At 42.1% G+C, this 26770-nt stretch overlaps 2 protein-coding genes across 8 annotated transcripts in view; one reads left to right on the top strand and one right to left on the bottom strand.

The window, feature by feature from the left end:
• Nucleotides 1-15082, bottom strand: part of PPP3CC (protein phosphatase 3 catalytic subunit gamma) — a 99883-nt gene extending 84801 nt beyond the window's left edge. The window contains exon 1 of one of the 4 annotated variants that reach the window (XM_027597467.2): nucleotides 14748-15082. In XM_027597467.2, the coding sequence (XP_027453268.1) occupies nucleotides 14748-14796 (49 nt within the window). In that variant the 5' untranslated portion in view covers nucleotides 14797-15082. The remainder of the gene's footprint in view (nucleotides 1-14747) is intronic. The other 3 variants (XM_027597468.2, XM_027597464.2, XM_027597465.2) reach the window with 3 other exon arrangements.
• Nucleotides 14749-26761, top strand: LOC113924140. 4 transcript variants are annotated; one of them, XR_003520547.2, is made up of 4 exons: nucleotides 15160-15322; nucleotides 20015-20272; nucleotides 23345-23530; nucleotides 25937-26761. XR_003520547.2 is itself a non-coding variant. In XM_027597472.1 (3 exons), the coding sequence occupies exons 1-3, from the start codon at nucleotides 14753-14755 to the stop codon at nucleotides 23360-23362; spliced, it is 402 nt and encodes a 133-aa protein (XP_027453273.1). In that variant the 5' UTR covers nucleotides 14749-14752; the 3' UTR covers nucleotides 23363-24253. The 4 variants fall into 4 exon arrangements, 1 of the variants encoding a protein (XP_027453273.1); XM_027597472.1 differs by lacking the exons at nucleotides 15160-15322; nucleotides 25937-26761 and adding an exon at nucleotides 14749-14878 and having other exon boundaries at nucleotides 23345-24253; XR_003520545.2 differs by lacking the exon at nucleotides 25937-26761 and having other exon boundaries at nucleotides 23345-24253.
• Nucleotides 26762-26770: the final 9 nt, after the last annotated feature.

Below are 26770 nucleotides of genomic sequence, written 5' to 3' on the forward strand. Positions count from 1 at the left end.
CTTTGTTAACAAATGATCAAAAGCAGAGACTGCGAATTGAAAGAGAAACCACAAATTGCTCACACTCAGAAAAACACTATGATTTATAAAACAGATAAACTGAACCAAACCAAACCACAATGTGCTTTACATACCATCCGAGCTCAAATCTTTTTAAACATTAGCTATATTCCAATACCATAGACAAATTGATATAACCGTAACTCCTGAGGGACTCTTGTGTTCTAAAGATAAAACCACTGACTATTTCAGCAACTCACCTAAATTAGATTCTAGCCAATCCCCACCCAAACTACTAATTTCCACCCTAAAAATCACTTTATGACTAACCCCAGCTCCTAAAACCTTTTGTATCTTCTTTGCTAACTCCCTCCTTCTGAGATGCCCCCCACTTATTCTGGTGTGTGTTATTCCCTGCTGTAGCAAGCTAAATAAATGTGAACTTGTATTTGACTATAGATAAGTTCCTAGTGGCCTTTGACGGTAGGCTTTAACATCCTCAAGGCAGACAACTGAGCCCAGAATTAGGAATAGGAAGAAGACTTTATGCTATATACCTTTTAAAATTTTGTACCATGTTATTGTATTACCTATTTAAAAGAATAGAGAATCTACAAATGTATATAACTCTATTACAAATGAGTCAACCAACAGTGATACTACCAATATCCAATCAGCTGCAACTCATCCAGGAATCAGAGCATTGTTGGCTATCAGCAGATAGGAGAATTCACTACCTGTTTCAAAAAGGCTAAAAAGAGGGACGCCTGGGTGGCTCAGTCAGTTACACGGCTGCCTTCGGCTCAGGTCTTGATCCCAGAGTCATGGGATCAAGCTCCGCATCTGGCTCTCTACTCAGCAGGGAGCCTGCTTCTCCCTCTCTCTCCACCTGCTGCTCTGCCTACTTGTGCTCTTTCTGTGTGTGTCAAATAAATAAATAAATAAAATCTTAAAAAATTTTTAAAAAAAGGCTAAAAAGATTCCAGACCATTAATGGATCATCAATGGGTTATCAACAGATCTTTGTGTCAAAATTCAAAATCTCTTCCTATTTGGAAGCTAAATCTAAATCAGCCATCAGTCAGAAGTGATAATTAGCTTTGCATCTTATGTAGACAAATTTTTATTATACAATGTGGAACAGCATAATGAGTACCCACAGAGCAACAATTATCAACCTTCTGCTAATCTTCAAACTATTCTTTTTTTTTTAAGATTTTACTTATTTTTTGACAGAGCGACACAGTGAGAGAGGGAACACAAGCAGGGGGAGTGGGAGAGGGAGAGGCAGGCTTCCTGCTGAGCAGGGAGCCCGATGCGGGGCTCGATCCCAGGACCCTGGAATCATGACCTGAGCCGAAGGCAGACACTTAACAACTGAGCCACCCAGGTGCCCCCAAACTATTCTTAAAGACTTCTCTAAATCAAAGATACTACATTATAACTCAATGCAAAAGATTTTTTTTCTAAGATTTTATTTATTTATTCGACAGAGACACAGCGAGAGAGGGAACACAAGCAGTGGGAGTGGGAGAGGGAGAAGCAGGCTTCCTGCCGAGCAGGGAGCCCGATGCAGGACTTGATCCCAGGACCCTGGGATCATGACCTGAACCGAAGGCAGATGCTTAACGACTGAGCCACCCAGGCACCCCGCAAAAGATTTTTTTTTTAATTAAAGAATACGGGTGCACCTTGATCTTGGGGTCGTGAGTTCAAGCACCATGGTGGGCATGAAGCCTACTTAAAATTAAAAAAAATAATAATCTAAAAAAACCCACAGAGCACAAAAAACAATAGCTACCACAAAACAAAAACAAATCTCTTAGAATGCCAAAGACAACAATTTAAAATTTTGGTATATATCCTAACATTTTAAATATTTAAACATACTATTTTATAATTAGTTATATTATACAATCCTGTAATCTGTCTTTTGAATTTTGTAGCAAATTACTAAAATTTTCTCATATCAACAAATATTCTTCTATAATTTTCAGACTCTGCATCACAGAGTAATATAATTCACCTAACCTATATTAAACATTGCAGTTATTTTTTCTTTGCTATTATGAATAATGTAGCAACAAATATCTTTGTTCATACATTGTAAGTTCGCATGTTTATCAACCATTTAAATGTATTCATTTATAAATTATCTATAAACATCTTATCCTTTGCTCATTTTTCTTCTTCTGTGATTTCCGGTTATGTATAAAAAGATGACTAACAACATGCCCACATATTAAAGCTAGCAGTATGGGGCGCCTGGGTAGCTCAGCTGGTTAGGCTGCTGCCTTCAGTTCAGGTCATGATCCCAGGGTCCTGGGATTGAGGCCCATGTCGGGCTCCTTGCTCAGCAGGGAGCCTGCTTCTCCCCTGCCTGCCGTTCCCCCTGCTTGTGCTTGCTCTCTGGCTCTCTCTGTGTCAAATAAATAAATAAAATCTTAAAAAAAAATAAAGCTAGCAGTAAAGTGCAAATATTTTTTCCCTAAAGCACATTTTTAAAAGGAATTTCAACTCCAAGCAATGTTTTTTTATTTTTTTTTTTTAAAGATTTTATTTATTTATTTGTCAGAGAGAGCACAAGCAGGGGGAACAGCATGCAGAGGGAGAAGCAGGCTCCCTGCAGAGCAAGGAGCCTGATGCGGGACTTGATCCCCGAGCTAAAGGCAGATGCTGAACCAACAGAGCCACCCAGGCATCCCTATTTTTTTTTTTTTAAGTAATCTCTACACCCAATGTGGGGCTCCAATTCATGTCCCCGAGGATCAAGAGTTGTATGCTTTTCCTCTTTTTTTTTTTAAGATTTTATTTGTCAGAGAGAGAAAGCACAAGCAGGGGGAGCGGCAGAGGGAGAAGCAGGCCTGTGAATAGTGAGCAACTTGTGGCTCTATCATAAAAGAGAACAGGGATTTTAAAAAATAATAAATTACTAAGTTTACCTTTCTAGTGTCAACTTCAATATGTGAAACACACAATGCCACATGCTAAGACTTCACCGTTCTTCTTTGTAATAATGAAGCATTTTATTCTTTCATTATTCTACTTACGGTTGCTGACCTCCTTAATTTGATTTAAAAGCATAAACTTAGAAGAAATTCACTGACCACAATTAAAACTACCTTTCTCTCATCCTAATAATAAAAGCTAGGAAAGACTGGGTACAATCACCAACTCTCTCCTGTTTCTTTATGAAACTCTGACATTTTAGCTTCATCTCCAACAATACCAGTTTGGGGAAGTTTACAATTCAAGTCTAATTATCCAGTGTCATCCTTTTAAAAGCTGAAATACTGTAGGACAGTAACTGAAAAACAAAACATTCAATAATAATTCTGTTTAGAATAGATCTAAGTTTCTATGCCTAGCCTTTATGGAACTGGATAATAATAATATCTGTTAAAGTCTAAAGTTCTGAAATCTATAGGAGAAAGAGAGCTGGAAGGGTTCTTTAAGTAAAATTCAAAAATACTAGGGAAGTAGTTATATTCTAAGTTAAATAATCCAATACTTATTTGGCACCTATTACATATTCACATTGTGTAAGTCATTTATAGATTATACAATTTTAACAAATGGACTCTACCTTGAAGAACTTTATGTTCTATTTTTTTAAGAATTTATTTTTAAGGGGTGCCTTGGTGGCTCAGTTGGTTAACATGTGCCTTTGGCCCAGGTCATGATCCCGGAGTCCTGGGATAGAGCCCCGCATCAGGCTCTCTGCTCAGTAGGGAGCCTGATTCTGTTTCTCCCTCTCCCTCTGCTGCGGGGTCCCCCTGCTTGTGCTCTCTCTCTGTCAAATAAATAAATAAAATCTTAAAAAAAATAATTAAAAAAATAAATTTAAAAAAGTATTTTATTTTTAAGTAATCTGTACACTCAATGTAGGGCTCAAATTTAACCCTCGAAGATCAAGAGTTGCATGCTCCACTGACTGAGCCTGCCAGGCGCCCCTATGTTCTATTTAAGTAGAAAAAATAATTCATATTCAAATCACAAGATTTAATATGAACACAGAAAAGTTAAGCCATGCACTGTATGGCATAGGCTCTAAGTATGGAAGAATATAAAGGGGTATCAGGGGTGGCTACAGAAATCAAGGAAGGACATCAGAAAGTTGAGACTTGAGCTGGGTCTTCTCAAAGTTCCAAAGCCACTTCCCCATTTTCAGATATTTGTTATAGCAGCATTCTACTCTTGGCACCAAAATAAAATAAATAAAACATATACTAAAAGGGAGAAAAGAAGAAATTCCAGACATCCACATAATATAGTGTATGTATGGATATTTTTAATGAAATATTTCAAAAAATAATTTTACATAAAATGGTATAGGAAATAAATACTACAAATGTTGCTACCTACCCATGTACCTACCATGTAGATTTAAAATACTAAGCTTGCCATACCTGTTTCAAATATATTTTTTTAAGATTTTATTTATTTGTCAGAAAGAGAGAGTGAGCACAAGCAAGGGGAGTGGCAGGCAGAGGGAGAAGCAGGCTCCCCGCTGAGCAAGGAGCTCAGCGAGTCCCTGGTATGCGGGACTCGATCCCAGGACTCGGGGATCATGACCTGAGCCAAAGGCAGACTCTTAACCAACTGAGCCACCCAGGTGTCCTGAGTTTCAAATATTTTTCAGAACTAAAATACTGCAGATATAATTGAGCAACCTCCATCTGATTCCTTCCTCTGCAGAGGTAATTACTACATTTAAGTAGTTGTGTATCCTCCCACGTGTATATAATTTGTTACAGATGTATCTATATACAATATAGTATATTTCAAATTTTATATAAATGGTATCATACTGTGTATCCTTTTGTAACTTGCATTTTTATACTCAACACTGCTTTCCAGATATATCTAAAATGGGGCCGCAGTACCCATTTTTCTCCCATTTTTTTAAGCTCCACAGCTGACTCTGATTGGTAACCAGAGTTGAGAATTCTAATTCTAGGTCTATATATATTATCCAAGAATGCTTTTAGTGCTCCAAAATTGCTAACACATTTTATTATTATTTTTAAGTAAGCTCTATGTCCAACATTGGGCTTGAATTCAACACCCTGAGATCAAGTGTTGCAGGCTCGACTGACTCAGCCAGCCAGGTGCCCCTGGTAACACATTTTAACTCAGCTTTTTACCATGAGTCAGTTGCTGTTAAATTACCTTATTTCAATAAAAATTATTTAACAGTGCTTCCAACTCAGAAGCAAAAAACCTAATCAAACCAAGTGTGGGGTGCCTGGGTGGCTCAGTTGGTTAGGCGACTGCCTTCGGCTCAGGTCATGATCCCAGAGTCCTGGGATCGAGTCCCACATCCGGCTCCCGGCTCTGCGGGGAGCCTGCTTCTCCTTCTGACCCTCTCCCTTCTCATGCTGTTTCTCTCTCTCATAAATAAATAAATAAAATCTTAAAAAAAAAAGTGTGCACATGATTCAAAACAATAAACAATAAAACTGGTTTCTTGAAGGGGATGGGTGTGGATACAAAGGGGCAGTAACACAGGAGTCTCGTGGTGATGTTTCCACTTAAACATCTCGATTGCGGTGGTAGTTATGCAAGTCTACACATGTAGATGAATATCTACATACACGTGTAGACTTGCATAGAGCTACAGACAAATGTATGTGCACACAAGTGCACATACAAGTTCACGTATAACTGGTGAAACTTGAATAAACTCTGTGGACTGTGCTAATGTCAATTTCTCGGTTTGATATAGTGAGTGGTAGTGTGAGATGCTGACACTAGAGGACAGAGACCTTGTGGAGGACAGAGACCTAGGGGAGGAAGTATAGGACCTCCCTGTACATTTCTTTACAACATCTTGTGAATCTCTTATCTAAAAGTAAAAACTTAATACATTTTTAAAACTAAGTTTCGGGGCGCCTGGGTGGCTCAGTTGGTTAAGCGACTGCCTTCCGCTCAGGTCATGATCCTGGAGTCCCAGGATTGAGCCCCACATCGGGCTCCCTGCTCAGCGGGGAGTCTGCTTCTCCCTCTGACCCTCCCCCCTCTCGTGTTCTCTCTCTTTCTCTCTCTCAAATAAATAAATAAAATCTTAAAAATAAAATAAAACTAAGTTTCTAAAGTACATTGAAAAAATTCTGCAGCCTTTTCACAGGCAAAATCAGTTCAGTATCCTGCTACAATGTACATCTACTATATAAATGATATTTTTAGGTAAGTATACCTAACATCGGATGCAAATCTGCATAAAAGAGAAAGAAAACATTGGTGATGGCCACTTTAATCCTGCAGTAAGTATGAAAGATAAACCTTAAAAGTTTATTGGCCTATAAGCTATTATTTTTAGATTATTGTGTGGTCTTACCCTCATGGGACACTAGGATTTACCTAAATAGCTATCTCTGTTCACTACAAATAACCCTGCTTTCATTCCTATTTTAAGCCAGCAAGCCTGCCCTACTTTTGCAGATTTATTTGCTAATCTACTCACCTGCTTTTCCAATCATGAGCCAGTTAAACACCGCTGAAGAGGTTATGTTAAATATTACTGAAACTCATAAGTAGCTTTCAGATCCTTTCATAACCTATTAGAACAAGTAATTTTATTTCACTGATCTGACACAGCTCTTTGAGATATTCCTTCTATTCTTTGATAGTCATAGAGCATGCTTTCAAAGTACTGGGAACTAGCCCTCCCAGAACCAATTAAGTAATAACCACTATCAGCGATAGTCTCAGAGAAACAGTAAGTTTATAGCGACATCATATGTTTTCAATAAAACAGTGTGCAAAAGTAAAAAATAAGTAGCCTCCTTTCATGGATAAATCCACCAATTACCTTTATTACTTTGGCCATTCATTAAAACTATCATATTTTATGTTTTTTAAAAGTTTTATTTTATCCTATTTTATTTTTAAACTTCCACAAAGCCTTAGGTCACAAGAACAAAATGTACACACAAAAACCCACAAATTAAGTCTTACCTCTTTAGGCTACTGATCAATAAAGTTTAAACTTGAAAGGATTATCAATTTGTAAAGTGAGGGAGCAAACCTTTCATACCAGATATACTCTACCATTTAGTCATCTGCTCTTCATGGTGCTATTAGTCATAGGAAGCTCCATAGTTCTGATTTTCTGTCACACTTTTGGGAGGCCATTATATGCTATACTAGGGACTTTCGAAGACAGTATTTAAGCTTCTAAGTATAAAGAGGAACATGTCGCTTCTAGTAGGAATTCATCCAGTATTTGGTTAAACATCTGTTTACGATTTCTAAAATTCTATCTATACTATAGACGAGGAAATTTTCACCATTTTTCTTATTAAGGATTTTAGGTTTAAATCCTTTCAAAAGTTCCTAAGGAGACTACAGTTGGAAAGTATAAAATACAACACTCTTGGGGCATCTGGGTGGTTCAGCTGGTTTAAGCATCTGACTCTTGGTTTCGGCTCAGGTCGTAATCTCATGGGTCGTGAGATCGAGCCCTGCATCGGGGTCCCCACTCAAGAGGAAGTCTGCTTGAAGATTCTCTCCCTCTGCCCCTCCCCACACACACTCTCTCTCTCTCAAATAAACAAATAAATAAATAAATCTTTTTAAAAAATACAACACTCTTAAAACTTCATTTTACGTATGCCACTTAAAAGTCAAACAGATCTACAAAATTATAATAATAAAGTCAAACAGATCTGTCAAATCTCACTAAGATTCAAGATTAACTCATTTAATAAAGAACAGCTAACATTTATTAAGCACCCACTATGGGCACTATGTTAAGCACTTTACATACAATATGAAATGCAATCTTTAAATTCTGAGATAGGTACTGTTATCTTCCATTTTAAACTTGAAGCAAGGAAAATAAATGACAAAAGTCACACAGCTAGTAATTAGCAGAGCCCTTGCCCTTTTCTAAACTGTCTTCCATAAAATAAGTTTCTTGTGCTTTCACTTAAACATTTACTAAGCACCTATGTGCTAAGCAATATATTCAGCATTAATAATACACAGTCCTGGGCGCCTGGGTGGCTCAGTTGGTTAAGCGACTGCCTTCGGCTCAGGTCATGATCCTGGAGTCCCGGGATCGAGTCCTGCATCAGGCTCCCTGCTCAGCGGGGAGCCTGCTTCTCCCTCTAACCCTCCCCCCTCTCATGTACTCTCTCTCTCTCATTCTCGCTCTCTCAAATAAATAAAATCTTTAAAAATAATAATAATAATACACAGTCCTTGCCCTTGAAGAGAACTGTTTAGTATAAATAAATAACATAAAAATATTTAGAGAAATTTGAAAAGCAATGAGACTGCTCACGGGACCATATAGGAGGCAATATCTGCTGCTGCTGCTGCTGCTGAACATAGCAGCTAACATGTATTGAGCACTTACTAGGCACCTGTCACTGCAGCTTGTGGAGTTTATTTAATCCTTACAACTACCCTGTAAACTGGGTTCTATTATCCCTTTACTTCAGATAGGGAAACTGAGGAAAAACGAGATTAAGTGACTGGTCCAAGGTCGGGCTGCTACTAAAAGAGGCAGAATTTGAATCCAGGTGTGTCTGATTTCAAGGCCGTGTTCTAAAATCATTATTCTATACAGCCTCTTAGTAGTAAAGGAGAAAAAGCTTTTCAGATGTCCACTTGGCTAAATCTTGAAAGATAAGGGCTGATAAGTTGGGGCACAAGGTTCTACATAAAAATAATGCAAAGAACCCATTCACAGATACAGAATTTCATGGCATTCTGGGGAACTACAAGTAGTAGTAAAGTAAGTTTGGGAACAGGGGTGTGAAATGAGGAGAAAGTAACACAGTACTGGAGGTTTAGCGTGAAGAAAACTACACATCAACAAAATGAGAATTTATCTTATGGGCAGAAAGTGCTCATGAAGGGGTTCAAGCACAAGAATAATCCTCTACATTATCCACAGATCATGATGGCACCATGGACATTAGATTAAAGAGCCCTAGCAAGAGGCTACTGCAATAGTATAAGTAAAATGTCAGAGAGGAAGATGATGTAGAAGGTTCTGTAGAAACCAAAAGTCCATAGAACTGAGTCTGGTAGAAATGGATGTCAAGTGAAAGGGATAGGAAAGAGTCTGGCCTGACTCCCAGGCTTGTCATCAGAGCCAGGGACTAAATGGGTAAGTGGTGTGATTAACAGGGATGGGAAATACACTTAGAAAACCCTTTCTATCTCCTCTGCTCATTAGTGCTTTTTAATATTTACTTTATCCCTCTATCAACTTTTTCTACCTTCTTCACAATCTCTTCAATAAAATAAAAACAAGTCTGTCTCACTTTCATAATATCTGCTTGTATGATGTTTGAATCATCTGTAATTCTGAGTTACATTTGTAAGCCAATTAAGCTTTGGGTTTGTTTAAACATATAGCCATCAAAATAATCTTGCTGTTCCCTTAATGGAATCACTGTCAACTGCCCCAGCAGTTTTCAGCTATCCCTCTTCTTCTCCTCCTTTTACATCTTTCAATTCTTTGACTTTCCTAATTTTACCCACCCTGTCTACTCCTTAGTCAATTATATTTTTTCTCCATCCTTACTTCTGCATGTTTTCCCAAACCCTATGTAGCTGAAACAACTTCTTTTTCTGCTAAACAAGTTACCCCTACTTCACATCAGGTATAATATACTTTATTTTTTAAAAAGATTTTATTCATTTATTTATTTATTTGAGAGAGAGAGAGCACAAGCAGGGGGCGAGGCAGAGGGAAAGGCAGAAGCAGGCTCCCCGCTGAGCAGGGAGCCCAACATGGGGCTCGATCCCAGGACCCTGGGATCATAACCTAAGCCGAAGGCAGATGCTTAACGACTGAGCTCCCAGGCAACCCAATATACTTTAAAACTCATTTTCTTCTTTTTAGCTTTCCCTCACTAAGACACTACCAAATCCTTAAATACGATGGTAGCCTTTCCCAAGCCTAGCTGTTTTGAGGCAATTCTTAATTGTATTCTTTTTTTTAATCTCTCACCAACTTTATTATATTTTGAAAAACCGTAATCCTATTAAGAAAGTAAAAGGGGGCACCTGGGTGGCTCATTCATTAAGCCCCGCATCCCCCTCCCTGCATCAAGCCCCGCATCCCCCACATCAAGCCCTGCATCATGGGGATCCCTGCTCAGCGGGAGGCCTGCTTCTCCCTCTCCCACTCGCCCTGCTTGTGTTCCTTCTCTCACTGTGTCTCTGTCAAATAAATAAATAAAATCGTAAAAAAAAAAAATAAAAAATAAAAAATAAAATTCTTAATAATGAAAAAGAAAAGAAAAAAATTAAAAAAAAAAAACAAAACACACAAACCCCTGGTAAATCCATTCTCATAATACAAAAAAAGGCAAGAGGGGACAAGAGCTGTGGAAACAAATGAGGCATAGGTACCAGAGACTGAAACAGGCTTCAGGGTAACCTTGTGAAAATAGCAATTTTTGTCCACACTATTCTTTTAAGAAAGCCATAGCTACACTATTCTGACTGGCAGAATATTAAAGAACCAGTAGCCTCTGTGTGCTACAAATGACACAGTACATCCTATGAATATATAATACACTTGAATTCCAAATGAAGGGGAGAAATGTCTGAGCATCTTATTGAAAAGAAGTCTGACTTTTCTGTGAAACACCATTTGGCCACCAACAATGGACTTTCCACATCTGTCACGTAATTCCTAGTGAAATTTCTTTGTTGCTTCGGAAAAGATTCAGTCCAGGAGAATAAATCATTTTTTTAAAAATCACTGTCAAAGAGGGGCGCCTGGGTGGCTCAGGCGTTAAGCGTCTGCCTTCGGCTCAGGTCATGATCCCAGGGTCCTGGGATCGAGCCCCACATCATGCTCCCTGCTCAGCCGCCTGCTTCTCCCTCTCCCATCCCCCGACCCCGCTTGTGTTCCCTCTCGCTGTGTCTCTCTCTGTCAAATAAATAAATGAAAATCTTAAAAAAAAAATCACTGTCAAAGAAAAAAAATCTCTGCAACAGGAAAAAAATTTGGAAACCAGAAAAAAAAAGAAAAAGAAAATCAAGCTAAAAGATTTTCTCAATTCAGTCATTTGAGTTTCTGTTTTTTTTCTGCTCTAGATACCAGTAGTGATGCCACAGTGCATACTGACTGTTCTAGAGGCACACAGAACTATTATTTTAAAAACAAAAAAGAAACAAATGAGCACTTGTTGGCATACATTGCAGATGGCTCTCCATAAACAATGAATGAATGAAATCATAACAATTTTTGTATTTTTAAACATAAAATAAACACCTTCAACTGCTAGGGAAGAAACCAGCTGCTAAGAAAGTACCAGACAGAACTGTACTGGTCTCTTCATGTTGTTACACCTGGGATTCCACCCAGACACCCTCTAAATCATAGAAGGGGATGGGGTGCCTGCCGGGCTCAGTCAGTGGAGCATGCAACACTTGATAGAGGGAGTTGTAAGTTTGAGTCCCATGTTGGGTGCAGAAATTGCTTAAAAATAAAAAAATAAATTGTAGAACAGGTATTTTCCTGACCTTAACAGTTTTCCAACTTATAATTTCATATACTTTCTAATTCTGATATTTTTCAAATGTTAAAAATTTCTCAAGAAAGTGTTAATGAGGGGCGCCTGGGTGGCTCAGTTGGTTAAGCGACTGCCTTCGGCTCAGGTCATGATCCTGGAGTCCCAGGATCGAGTCCCACATCGGGCTCCCTGCTCAGCAGGGAGTCTGCTTCTCCCTCTGACCCTCTTCCCTCTCGTGCTATCTCTCATTCTCTCTCTCTCAAATAAATAAAATCTTTAAAAAAAAAAAAAAAGAAAGTGTTAATGAGGGGTGCCTGGGTGGCTCAGTCCGTTAAGCAACCCACTCTTGATTTCAGCTCAGGTCACGATCTCAGGGTTGTGAGATGGAGCCCTGCATTGGGCTCTGTGCTCAGCATAGAGTCTCCTTGGGATTCTCTCTCCTCTCCCTCTGCTCCTCCCCCCACTCATGCTCCCTCTAAATAAATAAATAAATCTTTAAAATATGTTAATGATTTCTCTACTAACCACTTATGTAGAAACTGATCTATTATCAAACTACTATCATGTTTCATATTACAACCTGTCTTAAGCTTTTCATGTCAGTTTTATCATTTGCATGGCTCAGATGCTTGACAAAGAAGGTCTTATTAACCCTATTTTGCCCATGAGATTATTGAAAAGAAAGAAAAGGGAGGGAGTTTAAGTAAAAAAGCAAGGTTAAAAAAAAAAAGGGCAAGGTCACAAGTAAGCTCCCGCTGCAGTAAAACCTAGGTTTTCTATCAGTCTAGGCCTTCTTCATTTTAGGAGAGTTGCTGTTTAAAGGACACTTAAAATACTAGTCATAGTCACTCCCTCCCACTTTTCTCCAAGATTTGTTCAAACAAAACAATTAAGTAGACTTTAAAGTTAACAGGAAATGACAGAACCAAAAATAACTGGGGTGTGGCCTCACCTCTGAAAAAGATTTCCAGCTGTGAATAAATGCAGACAACTCTGGCCACACAAGATAACATCAGATCAGGATTTAGTACCCAATACAATGGACCTTAGCTACATATACAGTGACACCTTATTTTCTTAGAACAAACCTCAATTATTTCAAACTCTGGAAAACCCAGGAAAAAAGCAACATAAGTCACAGAGAAGCCAAAATTGCTGTGGTCAAGTTCTTACACTACAGTATTTACATTTAAGATAAATCCACAAACTCTAAGTAAGGGCTTGAAATCATTATATTTCATTTATTTAAGCGTAATCTTATAAGTATACAACATGCAGTAATTTTATAATTTGGCCAAAAACCATAAATTATACAGACAATGGGAGTGTTTACTTAACTGTGAGCATGCCTAGCAGTAAGAGAGCACCTGCCTTTTAACCGTGTTTCATTTTACTTTACTTCTATATTTAAGGGTCTGAAAGGGTTATTTTAAAATTTCCTTTATATCTTGTGGCATCTTATGGTGGAAATTACATGCCACAATGGCGAGCAGAATTTGAGATTCCTAAAGGTCTGAGGACTGCCACTAAGCTTCACTGAGATCCTATTTATTCTAACTTGACACACAATTCTGGTTTATCTGGTTTCCCTGCCTACTTTAGCTTAGAAATAGCAGATTAGAAGGGCATGGTTTGACAGATAAAGAACAGTACTGGAGCAGATAAACAAAAAACAGACAAAAGCATTAAATAGTAGAGCAGTAAGGAGTCACTTTGGTACAGGAGGAAACTGCCAACACCCTTAAACAGCAGAATGCACCAGCCATGTTAACAGCACAGGACAGAAATTAATGTACACAACTGACCTTGATTTATCAAAAAAGGTTATGTTTAGTATATTCTTTATCTTAAGAGAAGGTTTATACTCTTTATGGGTTATATACTATAAAAACTGACATTAAAATGGTCAAAATTGTTTAAGTTAAAGGGCTAAATGTCAGTTATATGAACAATTCACTTCGATCCCTAATAATACCAGACGGTCTGAGTAGATAAATCTCAAAAACCCCATTTTATTTACTGAACATTATATAGTGTAGGTAATCAGTGTTTCTGATCATCACTTATGATCTTGACTTTTTAGAGGGGAAAAAACTAAGTTACACACTAAAATTAGTAGTGTAGAAAATCAACATTTATGATGATTCATGTGTTAGGGAGAAAAAATTTAAGTTAAACACTAAAATTCTCCCCCTCCACTGAACATTCAATAGGCTTTTCCACATTAAAACAAAAAAACCAAAAACGTATTCTGTCACCAATCTTAGTTTCTTTTCTCTTTCTAATTACCAAAATGAAAAAACAAAAGCATTTTAATAGTTTTGCCCACTTAGAGCTAACCCCTTTATCAGAAGCCACTAACAGAGCTCGTTTAGGTGTGCACTCCCTTCTTATAAACAGTGCTTTCAAACCGATAGTTAAAACTCAAGAGCGAAGAGTTGTACCTAAGTGTCACGGCTGAACAAAAGTGCATAAATTAGAGGTTATGTTTAAACCAGTATAAGTAATTTAAGAGCAGAAACAACTACAATGTAAAACCCTACAATAAGGAACATTTTAGTTTTGGGCAGAAATCGGAATCAGAGAATATCCTTCTTCAAGTCTCTACAGCCAAAAAATAAAATAAAGCCCCAACATCATGTCAAGAGATCTGTAAATCCCTTTCACACATCACAAAATGGATTTATTTGTATTTATTTCACCATACTGTTTCTTTTAAATAACAGCAGTGACTTGTGATGATCTGTAGAAAGTGGGCCAAAAGGTACACGGTAAACGTCCTTAAAGGGGGGGGAGGGGCGAGATAATCAGATCCTAAAGAAGGGGAGCGGCAGAAAGATCTGACTTGGAAGAATCTACTAAAGTCCCTGCCCACATCACCCTAGATGGCTTCACAGATAAAAAGGCGAGAAAAGAGGAATCGTTTCTTTTAAAAAAGATGGGGATCCTGGCCCTTTGGGGTGGCGGGAGAAGAAATCCCCACCCCGCCTGCCAAGTCCCACACTACGGGAGATAAATTAGCAATCTCCAGCTAGCTGCAGATCAAGGTGCAACAGAAAACGCCCAGGGACTGCCCTGCGGGGCTCCCCCTCCCCTCTCTCACAATCCCTCCAGGTCCTCCTCCCGGACCGACGCAGCCAGGGTCCCCCGCCGCCCTCCCGCCCCCCTTCCCGGCTCCCCGCCCTCCGTCCCCCCGCCGTCGCCCGGCCGAAGGCCGTTTCCCGCGGGTGAACGAGGAGGGCCCGGCCCGCCCGGCACCTTTGATGACGCGTTCGGTGGTGGAGAGGTGGAGGTTCCTCCCGGACATGGTCCCCTCGGCCTCCTCTCGGCTCCAGGCGACTGCCAGACGTGCGCCTCCGCCTTCGTGTCCAGCGGTGTCAGCTCCCCGGGTCAGTCAGCCCACGGTGCTCCGGCCCCGGCTCCTCCGGGCGGCCCAGGTACCAGGAGGAGGCGGCCGCAGCAGCCCGGCCTCGAACCTCGCTGACAGGATGCGGGCCCACTGGCCGCTCCCTCCTGAGGAGCCGAGTCGGGAGCGCGCGTGGCTAAGGGAGGCAACCGGGGCGGCCGCGGCGGCTCGCAGCCCGATCCCGCGTGCGCGCGCGCGCGCTCCCGCACGCCGCTCTCCCAACTTCCCGGCGGCCCGCGCGCGCCGCCGCCGCCGCGCCAAGGCCCAACGCGCAGTCCCGCTGCCCTGGCCGGCGCGGCCACCTGACCTCCCGCCCCCTCCCCGCGGCAGTAGCCCACCCCGGCTTTCCCCTTCTTCCGAAGGCCCTCGGCCCGCACGGCCCAGCTCCGGGCTCGCGTGCTTCCTTTCTCCCCTCCTGCTTCCGACGGTGCGTTTTTCCTCTCCTCAGCCTGCCCTCCCTGCAGCTGACTCTCCCAGGGCTGCCGGCGGCTGCCCCGGCCCGCAGCACCTACCACCAGCCCCTAGGTCCGGCACGGAAAGCCCCGGCGAAGCAGCGGCCATCTTGTGACCTGGCCGCGGCGACCCACAGCAGCTCCCTGGACCGCGAACCTCCTGTCACCCTCACCCTGGGGCCACCTTGCCGAGAGCCCTTGTCTTCCCAGACCCTCCTCACGGGAGCCCGCCCTCCTTTTCTTCTGGTCTTCCACCACTCTGTCTCTAGGGAGCCCTTGTCAATCTGACCACGCTCCTTCCCACAGTTTATCCTCCCTCCCACCCCCAGTCACCACTGAAGCCCGCATTTCAGTTTTCACATTTGTTGAGTGCCGTTAGTATAGGAAGAGGTACGTTCGTGTTCATGCCGGCTCCAGTCCAGTAGTAGTTGGCGGGCCTCAGATTCCAAGTAGCACGAGACCCGGCTGGGCCGCGTGGCCTCCTCACTTCGTCTCCTCGTTTAAGGGAAGGGAGAGCCGCTGCTCCACGGAGCTGCTCGGCCAGACCTCCGATGTGCAGGGTACCGACCTTCTTATAAGCCCTGCGTGTCACCTACTCTGTTTGAAGCAAGCCCGCTCTTCTTCCCCTTTGATGCAGTGACACAGTACCTGTTTGCCCCGCTCATGCTTACTGTGGAACCCGACGGGCAAGTCTCTAGAGTCTTAACAATCTAGCTCATCTCTGGGTTAAAAACTGACCTTTTCTTTCCTTTAATTGTAAGCTTAGAATAGAAACTGTCTTACTATGACTGTCTAACCTCACCGAGTATAGTGCCTGGCAAAGTCAAAAGTGTTTTGAGTTTAGCAATGATAATGTAATATTAAAACTGAGATCCAAGGGTGCCTGGGTGGCTCAGTTAGTTAAGCGACTGCCTTCGGCTCAGGTCATGATCCTGGAGTCCCGGGATCGAGTCCCACATCGGGCTCCCTGCTCAGCGGGGAGTCTGCTTCTCCCTCTGACGCTCTTCCCTCTCATGCTCTCTATCTCTCATTCTCTCTCTCTCAAATAAATAAAATCTTTAAAAAAAAAAAACCTGAGATCCAAGGAAACTGGATCCAGGATCCAGTAACTTAACAGTTACTCTCATGGCCAGTAAGTCATATGTGGTTACACACATTTAAATTAAATAGAATTAAAAATTTAAATACTCAGTTCCTCAAGTGCACTAGCCACATTTCAAGTGCTCAATAACTACCTGTGGCTAGTGGCTATCTTATCTTATTGGACATGGTAGCACAGGACATCTCCATCATAGAAAGTTTTTTTGGACAGCTCCTAGCTAAAAGATTAGAAGGGTTAAAAAAAAAAAAAAGATTAGAAGGGTTAAAGCCTAAATCTCCATTAATATAGATTTATGTATTGGTAGGAGATCTGGGGATATACTCTCAAGTCATTCCCTGAATTATGCCTTGGAATTTTGGCCTAAGGCCATTCATAGTAACCCCAACAAGGCAGGAGCACTTTGGAAGCTGGATTTAATTTGGTTCTGTTTTCTTGGGTTTTGACATCAGGCTTCCACCCAAGAGAATTGTTCAGATATCCCAAGGAACTTCTTCATTTAAGAAGTAATGAGAACGCCACACTTCTATCAAATAGAGCAAATTTCTAAAGGTCAAAAACAAATTGGTCCCTGCAGCATAGTAGATGTGAAAATTCATCTGGAAGAACATAAGCAGGATAGCTAAAAACAAAAACGTTAAGCAAATATTGCAAACGAATGTGAAGAGATGGATTTTACAATAATAGTAGTGGGGAAAAAACTGCCATCTGGATCTCAAGTTGGAGCCACTCCATAACATCAAAACATTTTATTTTTTACTTTTTTTTTTTAAGATTTTATTTGAGGGGCGCCTGGGTGTCAGTCAATTAAGCGACTGCCTTCAGCTCAGTTCATGATCCTGAAGTCCTGGGATCAAGTCCCACATCAGGCTCCCTGCTCAGCAGGGAGTCTGCTTCTCCCTCTGACCCTCCCCCATCTCATGCTCTCTCTCTCTCTCTCTCTCTCATTCTCTCTCTCAAATAAATAAATAAATAAATCTTTAAAAAAATATATTTTACAAACCCTGAGATTAAGAGGTGCATGCTCTGCTGATTGAGTCAGACAAGTGCCCCAAAGATTTTTGTTTTACTTATTTTTTTAAGATTTTATTTTTGGGGCACCTGGGTGGCCCATTTGGTTAAGCAGTTAAGTTGGCCTTGGGCTCAGGGGATGATCCCGGAGTTCCTGGATCCAGCCGCAAGGGCCTCCCTGCTCAGCGGGGAGTTTGTTTCTCCCCCTCCTTCTGCCCCTCCCCCCCTTGTGCGCATGCGTGTTCTCTCTCAAAAATCTTAAAAAAGATTTTATTTTTAAGTAATTCTATAATATCAAAATAAAGTGAACCTTGTTTAAAGAGTTACATGTAAAAAATAAAAGAAAAAATCTAGAAGAACATGAAGAAGTTATCCTACTTGGTTAATTGTGGTAACTCCAGAGCTAATATATCACAACAGATGCTGATGCTCCCTCCCCCCACTTATCAGATCAAATACAACTTAGTTAATTCAGATAAGGACTTTCAAGGCTCAAAAGTAATGAAAGGGGGGAGCCTCGGTAGCTCAGTCAGTTAAGCATGGGACTCGTGATTTTGGCTCAGGTCATTATCTCAGAGTCCTGGAATTGAGCCGCACAGTGGGCTCTGCGCTTAGTGGAGTCAGCTTCTCTCCCTCTCCCTCTACCCCTCCCCATGTGCTGTTTCTGTCTCTCTCTCTCTCTCTCAAATAAATAAATCTTAAAAAAAAAAGTAGTGAAAGGAATCACAAAGGAATATTGTTTGACTGTTGGAAAAAAATAAACACAATTAAAAGGCACAAAACAGGAAGATACTTGCGTCTCCTAAGCCAGGATAAAGAACTTTATTCAAAAGAAGAGGTCTACAATACAAGTATGGGCAAAGGCAAGGAACAATGAATTTATAAAAAAATAAAAGATAAGGCACTAAACGTTAAAAAATGTTCAACTTCATAAGTAATCAAAAATTCAAATTAAAACGATGCTATTTCTCACATAGCAAATTGGAAAACATTTTTATTTTTTTAAAAGATTTTATTTATTTATTTGGCAGAGAGAGACACAGCGAGAGAGGGAACACAAGCAGGGGAAGTGGGAGAGGGAGAAGCGGGCTCCCCGGGGCTGGATCCCAGGACCCTGGGACCACGACCCGAGCCGAAGGCAGACGCTTAACGACTGAGCCACCCAGGCGCCCCTTCCCAATTTTAAATGAATGAGACTTAACTTTATTGCTAGTAGTGGTGCTTTTAGTCATGACTTTAACAGTTCCCAGCAACAGTTAGATGTTCTGTTTCATTCAGGTTATATACCCCTCCACCTGGCCAGGGGCTGTGGTATTTTTTATCTAACCGGTGAATCTGATTCTCTTTCTTTTTACTTTCTGCATTGGTCAGGACTGAATAGATATTTGAAATCACCAAGATTGATGTGCAATTGGCATTTCTACCAATCTTTTCAAGCCTAGGTTTCCATCTTACAGAGCTTGTGAGATTTGATATATTTCCTTATGAAACTCCCTAAGCACTCCATAAACCTTAATTAATGACCAGTTCTTCTGAGAAATAATTATGAATGCTTTTAATTTAACAAATACACAGGGAATCCTAATTTCCATTGTTGTATAAAAGTGACCTGGTTTCAGTTTCTATTTGTATGAAGCCATTAAATATTAAACTTCTGTGTTAAATTCAGGTTAAGAGAATTATAGAATATTTTTTAAAGTAAAATGAATATTTCTAAAATAGCTACATAGAAAACGTATCTTACAGGGCACCTGGCTGGCTCAGTCGGTTAAGCGTCTGCCTTTGGCTCAGCTCATGATCCCAGAGTCCTGGGATCGAGGTCTCATCAGCTTCCCTGCTCAGTAGGGAGCCTGCTTCTCCCTCTCCCTCTGCCCCCCACAAGCTCTGGCCCTCTCTCTCTCAAGTAAATAAATAAATAATCTTTTTTAAAAAGGGTATCTTAAAGTATATAACTTCTAAATTTATATGAAAAGCACTGCATAATTTTTTTAAGTAATCTCTACACCCAATATGGGGCTCAACTTCATAGATCAAGAGTCCCACGCTCTGCAGACTGAAACAGCCAGGCACCCCAGTTAGTAATACATATTGTGTGGACATCATATACAGCATTATATTTAATTCATATCTTCCTATGAGTACATTTTAATTTTGATTAAATTACCTTGGCATGGACCCTCCACAGTGGTTGAGGTTTTTTTTTTTTTTTAAAGATTTTATTCATTTATTTGGGAGAGAGTGAGAGAGAGGGAACACAAGCGGGTTGAAGGGAAGAGGGAGAAGCAGGCTCCCCACTGAGCAGGGAGCCCGATGCGGGGCTCGATCTCAGGACCCCGGGATCATGACCTGAGCCAAAGGCAGTCGCTTAATCAACTGAGCCAGCCAGGTGCCCCAATGATTGAGGTTTAAAAAAATTAATGAATCCGGATAAAAACACAGCCCAAAGCAACATCCTACCAGTTGTAATAGCCTGATATCAAGTTAGGAATCTCTTTAGACCCTTGTAAGTAAAAAATCCTCATGAAAGTCTGGCTGACTGGTAAATTTGTATTTACAGGTTGATATTCAGGCCATTTTGGGGGCAGTGTGCAAACCTCTTGGCAGGGTGTTATCCCTTGATCTTCCTGGGAGACCCCTATTGTATGAGAACTCTGATACGACAAGGAGCCCCAAAGCTGCCTTCATTCCCTATTACTTTTGTTTGCATCATTCCAAAGCCGGAGATAATGGTGGCAGTCATTACTGGCTACGATCCAATCGTTTAGGAGAAGAGAATTTAATACCCCTCTCACACCTGAGCCCCAGCATTCCACAGGTGAGATGCCGAGGTAAATGGCACTGGCATTCATCAAGTTGCCTGGGCCAAAACTTCAGAATGGGGTGGGGGGGTTGGAGAGGGAGGCGCCATCCCTCATGAGACATATCCTGTCAACTGACGCCCCCTACAGTCCATTTTCCCCACACAACAGATCTTTCCAAACTTAAAACATCAATCTGATTTATGTCATTCCTCGGCTTAAAATCCTCAAGTGTCTCTTCCTTTCCCCAAAGTGGTGACTCCCATCTACTGTGAACTCAGCTCAAACCTCTTTCCCTCTGCCCGCGACAGTTCAGACATGGTGGCCTTGTTTATACTGTGTATACTAGATTTGGTACAAACTGGCCTCACACAGACTAAGCTCATTTCTGTCCCAGAGCTCTTGCATTTGCCATCTCTTTCGCTTGGAACATTCTCACAAAGCTGCCTCCTCATTACTTATAGCCAGCGCAAATGACATCTCTGATCACCCAACCAGCTAAAGCTACGACACCCCCACATTTCTCTACCTCAATATCCTACTTTATCTGTTGCACTTGTTTCTTTGTGTCTACCCTCACTCCTTAAGGGGAGCATCTTTGTCTATCCTGTTCACTGCTGTTGTCACAGCGGTGCCTAGCCCAAAGTTGGAGCTCAATAATTTGTTGAATGAGTGAATATCTTACTCTTGTCTGAAGCAGAAGTTATTAACCTGTGGTGCAAGGGTTTCAAAAATCATCCCCTCCTCATCCTGCTCCTATAAATGAAATTAAGGTTTTGAGTATACTTGCAAACACTTTGGGGGGGGGTGTGTGAGAAATATTGGGAAAGCATCCATTTTTCAGATTCTTTTTTTTAAATGATTTATGTATTTATTTATTTGACAGAGAAAGGGAACACAAGCGGGTTGAAGGGAAGAGGGAGAAGCAGGCTCCCCACTGAGCAGGGAACCCGATGCGGGGCTCGATCCCAGGACCCTGAGATCATGACCTGAGCCGAAAGCAGATGCTTGACCGACTGAGCCACCCAGGCGCCCCTATTTTTCAGATTCTGAAAGGAATCCAAACAACTGAACATTAATTACCACTGGTATAGTTTGAATTTGTAAAGCGCTGTCTCATACATTTTGTTCTCATTTCATTTATGGAGACAGGATAGAAATGACAACTCCCACCTCATAGATAAAGGCATCGAGGTGCAGTTCACATAGCCAGTCAATAATGGAATTGACATAAATCCATTCTTTTGGCCTAAAGATCTTGTGCTCTTTCAGGTGAGGACAAAGAATCCAGAACCGTGGGCGAGTAGTTTTGTATTCATTCCTGCTCATCTTCATTTGCTTCAAAAAGCACCAAACTTAACACTTTTCTAAGGACTTCCTTATTTAAAAGAGCATATAGGGCTGCATTAAAATTTCAATGAAACATTATTTACCATCAGCTAGATCAAGGCAGTTTTCAAGCAAAATTTTAATGTATGAATCAAGGAACGCAAAACAGTTTTGTTAGGCTAGTGGAGCATCATTAGGAGAATCAGATTGCAAGAATAAATATAACAAACCTTAAAACCAAATGAAAACAATGTTGAGATCTCTAATGTTTAGATTTTATCTATCCGTTTAGTTAGGATACACAATTGAACCAACTACATCAAAAAATCAATTTAATCTAATTTTTTTTTTAATCAGTTTTTCCAGGGGCGCCTGGCTGGCTCAGTCTCTGGAGTGACTCTTGATCTCAGGGTCATAAGTTCAAACCCCACATCAGGCATGGAGCCTACTTAAAAAAAAAAAAAATCAGTTTTCCCAGAAAAAAAAAATCTAAATTTAATCTCTTTTCTGCTCACACAATTTTCGAGAGAAGAGGGAGGAAAAAGCTACATTATTTGGAGAATTACTACAAAATGTTTAAACCATGCGAATTTGGTAGCCTAAGAGATTTCTTCTCAGGGGCCCCGTCTATAGGCTACAACCAGACACTGGCTTCAAAAGAGCTTGTTTTTGTTTGTTTGTTTGTTTTGTTTTTAATTATTTATTTATTTGACAGAGAGAGAGCGGGAGAGCAGGAACACAAGCAGGGGGAGTGGGAGAGGGAGAAGCAGGCCCCCCCCCCACCCCGCGGAGCAGGGAGTCTAATGCGGGGCTCGATCCCAGGACCCTGGGATCATGACCCTGAGCCGAAGGCAGATGCTTAACGAATGCCCCACCCAGGCGCCCCAAAGGAGCTTGTTTTATTAACCTTGAGAAGTTATAGGAAACATGCCACTTGAAAGAATTTCCATTCTGGGAGGATACACTGGATCAAAGAGACTTTTTTTCCCCCTCCTCACTAGCATCTATAATTAAAGACCTAAATCTTTATTTTAAGCAACAACAACAAAAGGTCTCTATTGAATTAGCTGTTTACCCCTTAATACCCACAGGGTTAATTACCATCAGGTTTGGAAGGAATTTCCATTAACTAGCTTGGGTGTCATTCTTAGATTTTGCTGCATTTATTATTTTTTTAAATTTTTAAAAAGATTTTATTTATTTATTTGACAGAGAGAGAGAGAACAAGCAGGGGGAGCTGCAGGAGAGGGAGAAGCAGGCTCCCCGCGGAGCAGAGAGCCCAATCCTAGGATCACGACCTGAGCGGAAGGCAGAGGCTTAACCAACTGAGCCTCCCAGGCATCCCGATTTTGCTGCATGTAAAAATGTTAGCCAAGGGGCGCCCGGGTGGCTCAGTCATTAAGCGTCTGCCTTTGGCTCAGGTCAGGATCCCAGGGTCCTGGGATCGAGCCCCACATCGAGCCCCACATCGGGCTCCCAGCTCGGCGGGAAGCCTGCTTCTCCCTCTCTCACTCCCCCTGCTTGTGTTCCCTCTCTCGCTGTGTCTCTCTGTCAAATAAATAAATAAAATCTTTAAAAAAAAAAAAGTTAGCCAAGCCGCGCACACATTCTTTCCCCTGGGACCTGTCACCGTCTGTGTCCAGTCCCTGCCATCTTTTGCCCTGAGGGCGAGTTAAAGACCAAGGTTGGAGCTGGCCTCTGCGTGGGCCCCCAGAGTGGCCACATCGTTGTGGTTGACAACTTGTGTTTTCACTTTCCAGGCCAATGGCACTTTGTAGGGCCCCACTTTGTGGCTGAAACAAGAATGCGACTGCAGTGAAGGATTGCCATCATCATCCCGTGAAGGTGTCCTGTACCAGTGGAGAGTTCCTTTTCAAGTTTACTCCCATGGGAGTAGCTGTGGACTCCAGAGGGATTGTACTGATGGAGGCACCAGCTGCACCCCGGTATCCGACAGCTCTGGCCCCTTCCTGTCCTGTATCAACAGTCTGCTGAACGAGTGTAGGGACCAGAGGGACTGGCACTGGCCATGTGGTGGTGGCTTTTGCTGATAACCACGGATTTAAGGCCAACGACTGCACAGGGCCCTGCCTGGCTCACAGAGGGACGGATGTAAGGGTGATCAGCCAAGAGGGTCTGGCCAGGAGGTGGGGTCTGACCTGGCAGCACTGAATGTGGGCTGTGGGCATTCCTGCTGCCTTCACTCTCCCTTCTCCCAACACTGGGGTTGCAATTTTTGTATCCGATTTTGCTTTGGGGACTGAGTGGGCCTGTACGATGGCCCAAGGACTGGTGCAGAGCTTCACCTAACCGTACCTCTACCCCCAGCCCGGGGCCAGAACTGCCTCTTACTCTCGGGCCTAAGTCCCTCTAGTTGTCTTCCTACCACCCCATACACATTGACAGAGACGGGCAATACCCCACTTCTCATATTAAATGTATACACACACACAAAGCCAAGTGCAGGATGATACATATTTTAAGAGCACATTTCCCATTTACCATTACTTCATCAAAAGAGGTCTTGTCAGGGGTCTCCACTAGGAATTGCCTGATGGGCTTTCTACGTGTGTAATATGTGCAAAAACCCATATGGATTATTGCCTGAGTTTATCTTTCATGTTCCAAAAAACTATAAGCAAACCAGAGAAATAAAAAATAAAAAATAAACCAGATCCAAGTGGAAGAACTGCTTCTTGGCTTGTGACAGGTGGTCAGAACACTTTGTGGTTACTCCTTGACTATAATTGATGCTACCATCGCAAAATCCCCCCTAATGCCAGGGTCAAAGATTGCTGTTCTACAGGGACGGACGATGGTCTCTATTAACTCCCTTCCTTTGTTTTAAAATAAACCATGAGGGACGCCTGGCTGGTTCAGTCAGTAGGGCATGTGACTTTTGATCTTGGAGATATGAGTTCATGCTCCACGTTGGGTGTGGAGCTTACCCCCGGGCCCCTCAAAACCACCATGAATAGGCATCCGGCAAGAAGGGGTTGTGATCTTAGTAAGAAAAATGTCTTTTGGCCATCAGCTCTAAATGTACTTAACCAAAGACTGATAGAGACCGATGAATCTTTTCCAACCACCAGTATTTTCTTCTTTAAATGGAATGTTAATTCATTTTATGCCAGAAGAATGAAAGGGATTCACTTCTGCTGCGATCTGAACCTGTCATTCTGAAGTCTAGGCATTTCACACTAAATCATGAAGAGTCTCTAAAACAGATGAGCACTGGGGCACCTGGGTGGCTCAGTTGGTTAAGTGTCCGGCTCTTGATTTCAGCTCAGGTCATGATCTCAGGGTCCTGGGGTTGAATGGGGAGTCTGCTTGTCCCCCTCCCTCTGCCCCTGCTCATACTCTCTCTCAAATAAATAAGTAAAACAATTTTTTTAAAGATTTTATTTGTCAGAGAGAGCGCGCACAAGCAGGGGGAGCGGCAGGCAGAGGCAGAGGGAGAAGCGGGCTCCCCGTGGAGCAGGGAGCCCGACACAGGGCTCGATCCCAGGACCCCGGGATCATGACCTGAGCCAAAGGCAGATGCCCAACCGACTGAGCAACCCAGGCGCCCCAGTAAGTAAAATTTTTAAAAAATAATAAAAGATGGGTACTGGGACAGGACCCCTGGCTGGCTCAGTCAGTGGAGCAGGTGACTCTTGGTCTTGGGATTGTGGGTGTGACCCCACGGTGGGTGTAAAGATTACTTAAAAATAAAATCTTAAAAGAAAAAAAGAGGTGAACATCTTGTTTTCCCACAAATCAAAGCCCCTTTGTCCACATTTGGTGTCTTTATTATTTCTTGGAAAGGGTTTTGTTCAAATCAGATCTCGGCATCATTGAATGGTAGAGTCTGCTTTTCGAAGCAAGGTGATAGAGGAGAAGGGCATCCACCTTCCACCAAAAAGGTCCTAAACGGCCTACCTGGTTAAGAGCATTACAAAGAATGGGCTGAGATCTAAGTCCTAAACTCCTGAAGGACTTGTTTACTTCACTTAGCTCTGTTCTACAGGGGCCACAAATTCAACTCTCAAACCTGTTTCTAAATGAAGGAGGACCAGGGGCGCCCGGCTGGCTCAGTCAGGAGAGCATGTGACTCTCGATCTCGGGGTCAGGATTTTGAGCCCCACGTTGGGCACAGAGATTACTTAAAAAACTAAAATCTTAAAAAAAAATTTTTAAGAAAAAAAAAAAAAGTAAATAAACAGAGGAGAGCCAGGTAGCAAGGCATAAGCAAAACCAACAGCAGAGACAGAAAAACCCCACTCGAACGGTTGCCAGTGGAAAAGGATTGTTTTCACAGCCCTTTCAGGCCTTTCATTTGGTTTTCTTCATTCATCCCTCCTGTGTGGCAGGTGCTGAAATCCCAGCGAGAAACCAGATACAGGCTCCCCCCCGGAGGAACGCAGTGTATGAAGACTGATTACAACCCAAGTCCAGTAACGGACGGCCGCCAGCCCGGGAAGGCTCTCCACAGGCGACACGCGCCGAAGAATGGAGTGACGGTCATTCTGAAGAAGCCCAGCAGATGGCCGCCCCACAGCGTAGCTAGTTAATTAATGCACTTTAGAGAAGACCGGTATGAGCTATTTAATATATTCCAATTGAGTTTGAAATAATGGGAGGACTGAGCGATAGGCACTTGGGAATCACTAAGCGCGGTGATTAAGATCCCATCAATTCTTTTCCCTTACTGCTCATTTTTGTTGTGGAAGAAAAACAACTGATCCCTGACCCTGGGACTAAATTGGAATAAGAATAGGTTTAAACTTTTAGGTCCCATGACTGGATTTCCCCCTGTAAGACATACAGGAGATGTGGTTCAAGTTTCACTCAAGTCCTGGACGTACACAAGGGAGAACAGCGGGGACGGGTTCTTCCAGCGTGCGACGTCAGTGAAGCCACAGGCTCCATCTGAGATAAATAATTTTCTTTTCATTTTTTTAAAAAAAGATGTATCTCGAAGTAATCTCTACCCCCAACGTGGGGCTTAAACCCACAACCCTGAGGTCAAAAGTCGCATGCCCCACCAACTGAGCCAGCCAAGTGCCCCTAAGTCATTTTAAAGTGAGCAGGTTATGATATCGAAGGTTCCGTCTACAATCCCTTGTCCAAATGTGAGCGGGAGCAGGAAAAACAAGCTTTAGACGTCAGCGTGACGCTATCGCCACCTTGTGTCCCCCAGTCCC

The sequence above is a fragment of the Zalophus californianus genome, chromosome 2 (genome assembly GCF_009762305.2).
Source record: "Zalophus californianus isolate mZalCal1 chromosome 2, mZalCal1.pri.v2, whole genome shotgun sequence".
Classification (NCBI taxonomy): domain Eukaryota; kingdom Metazoa; phylum Chordata; class Mammalia; order Carnivora; family Otariidae; genus Zalophus; species Zalophus californianus.

Coding starts and splice junctions, on each gene's coding strand:
- LOC113924140 (XM_027597472.1), top strand. CDS start 14,753: ATGACGCGTTCGGTGGTGGAGAGGTGGAGGTTCCTCCCGGACATGGTC. Junction 14,879..20,014: donor CAGCGGTGTCAGCTCCCCGG/GTCAGTCAGCCC, acceptor TTGTATTTACAG/GTTGATATTCAGGCCATTTT.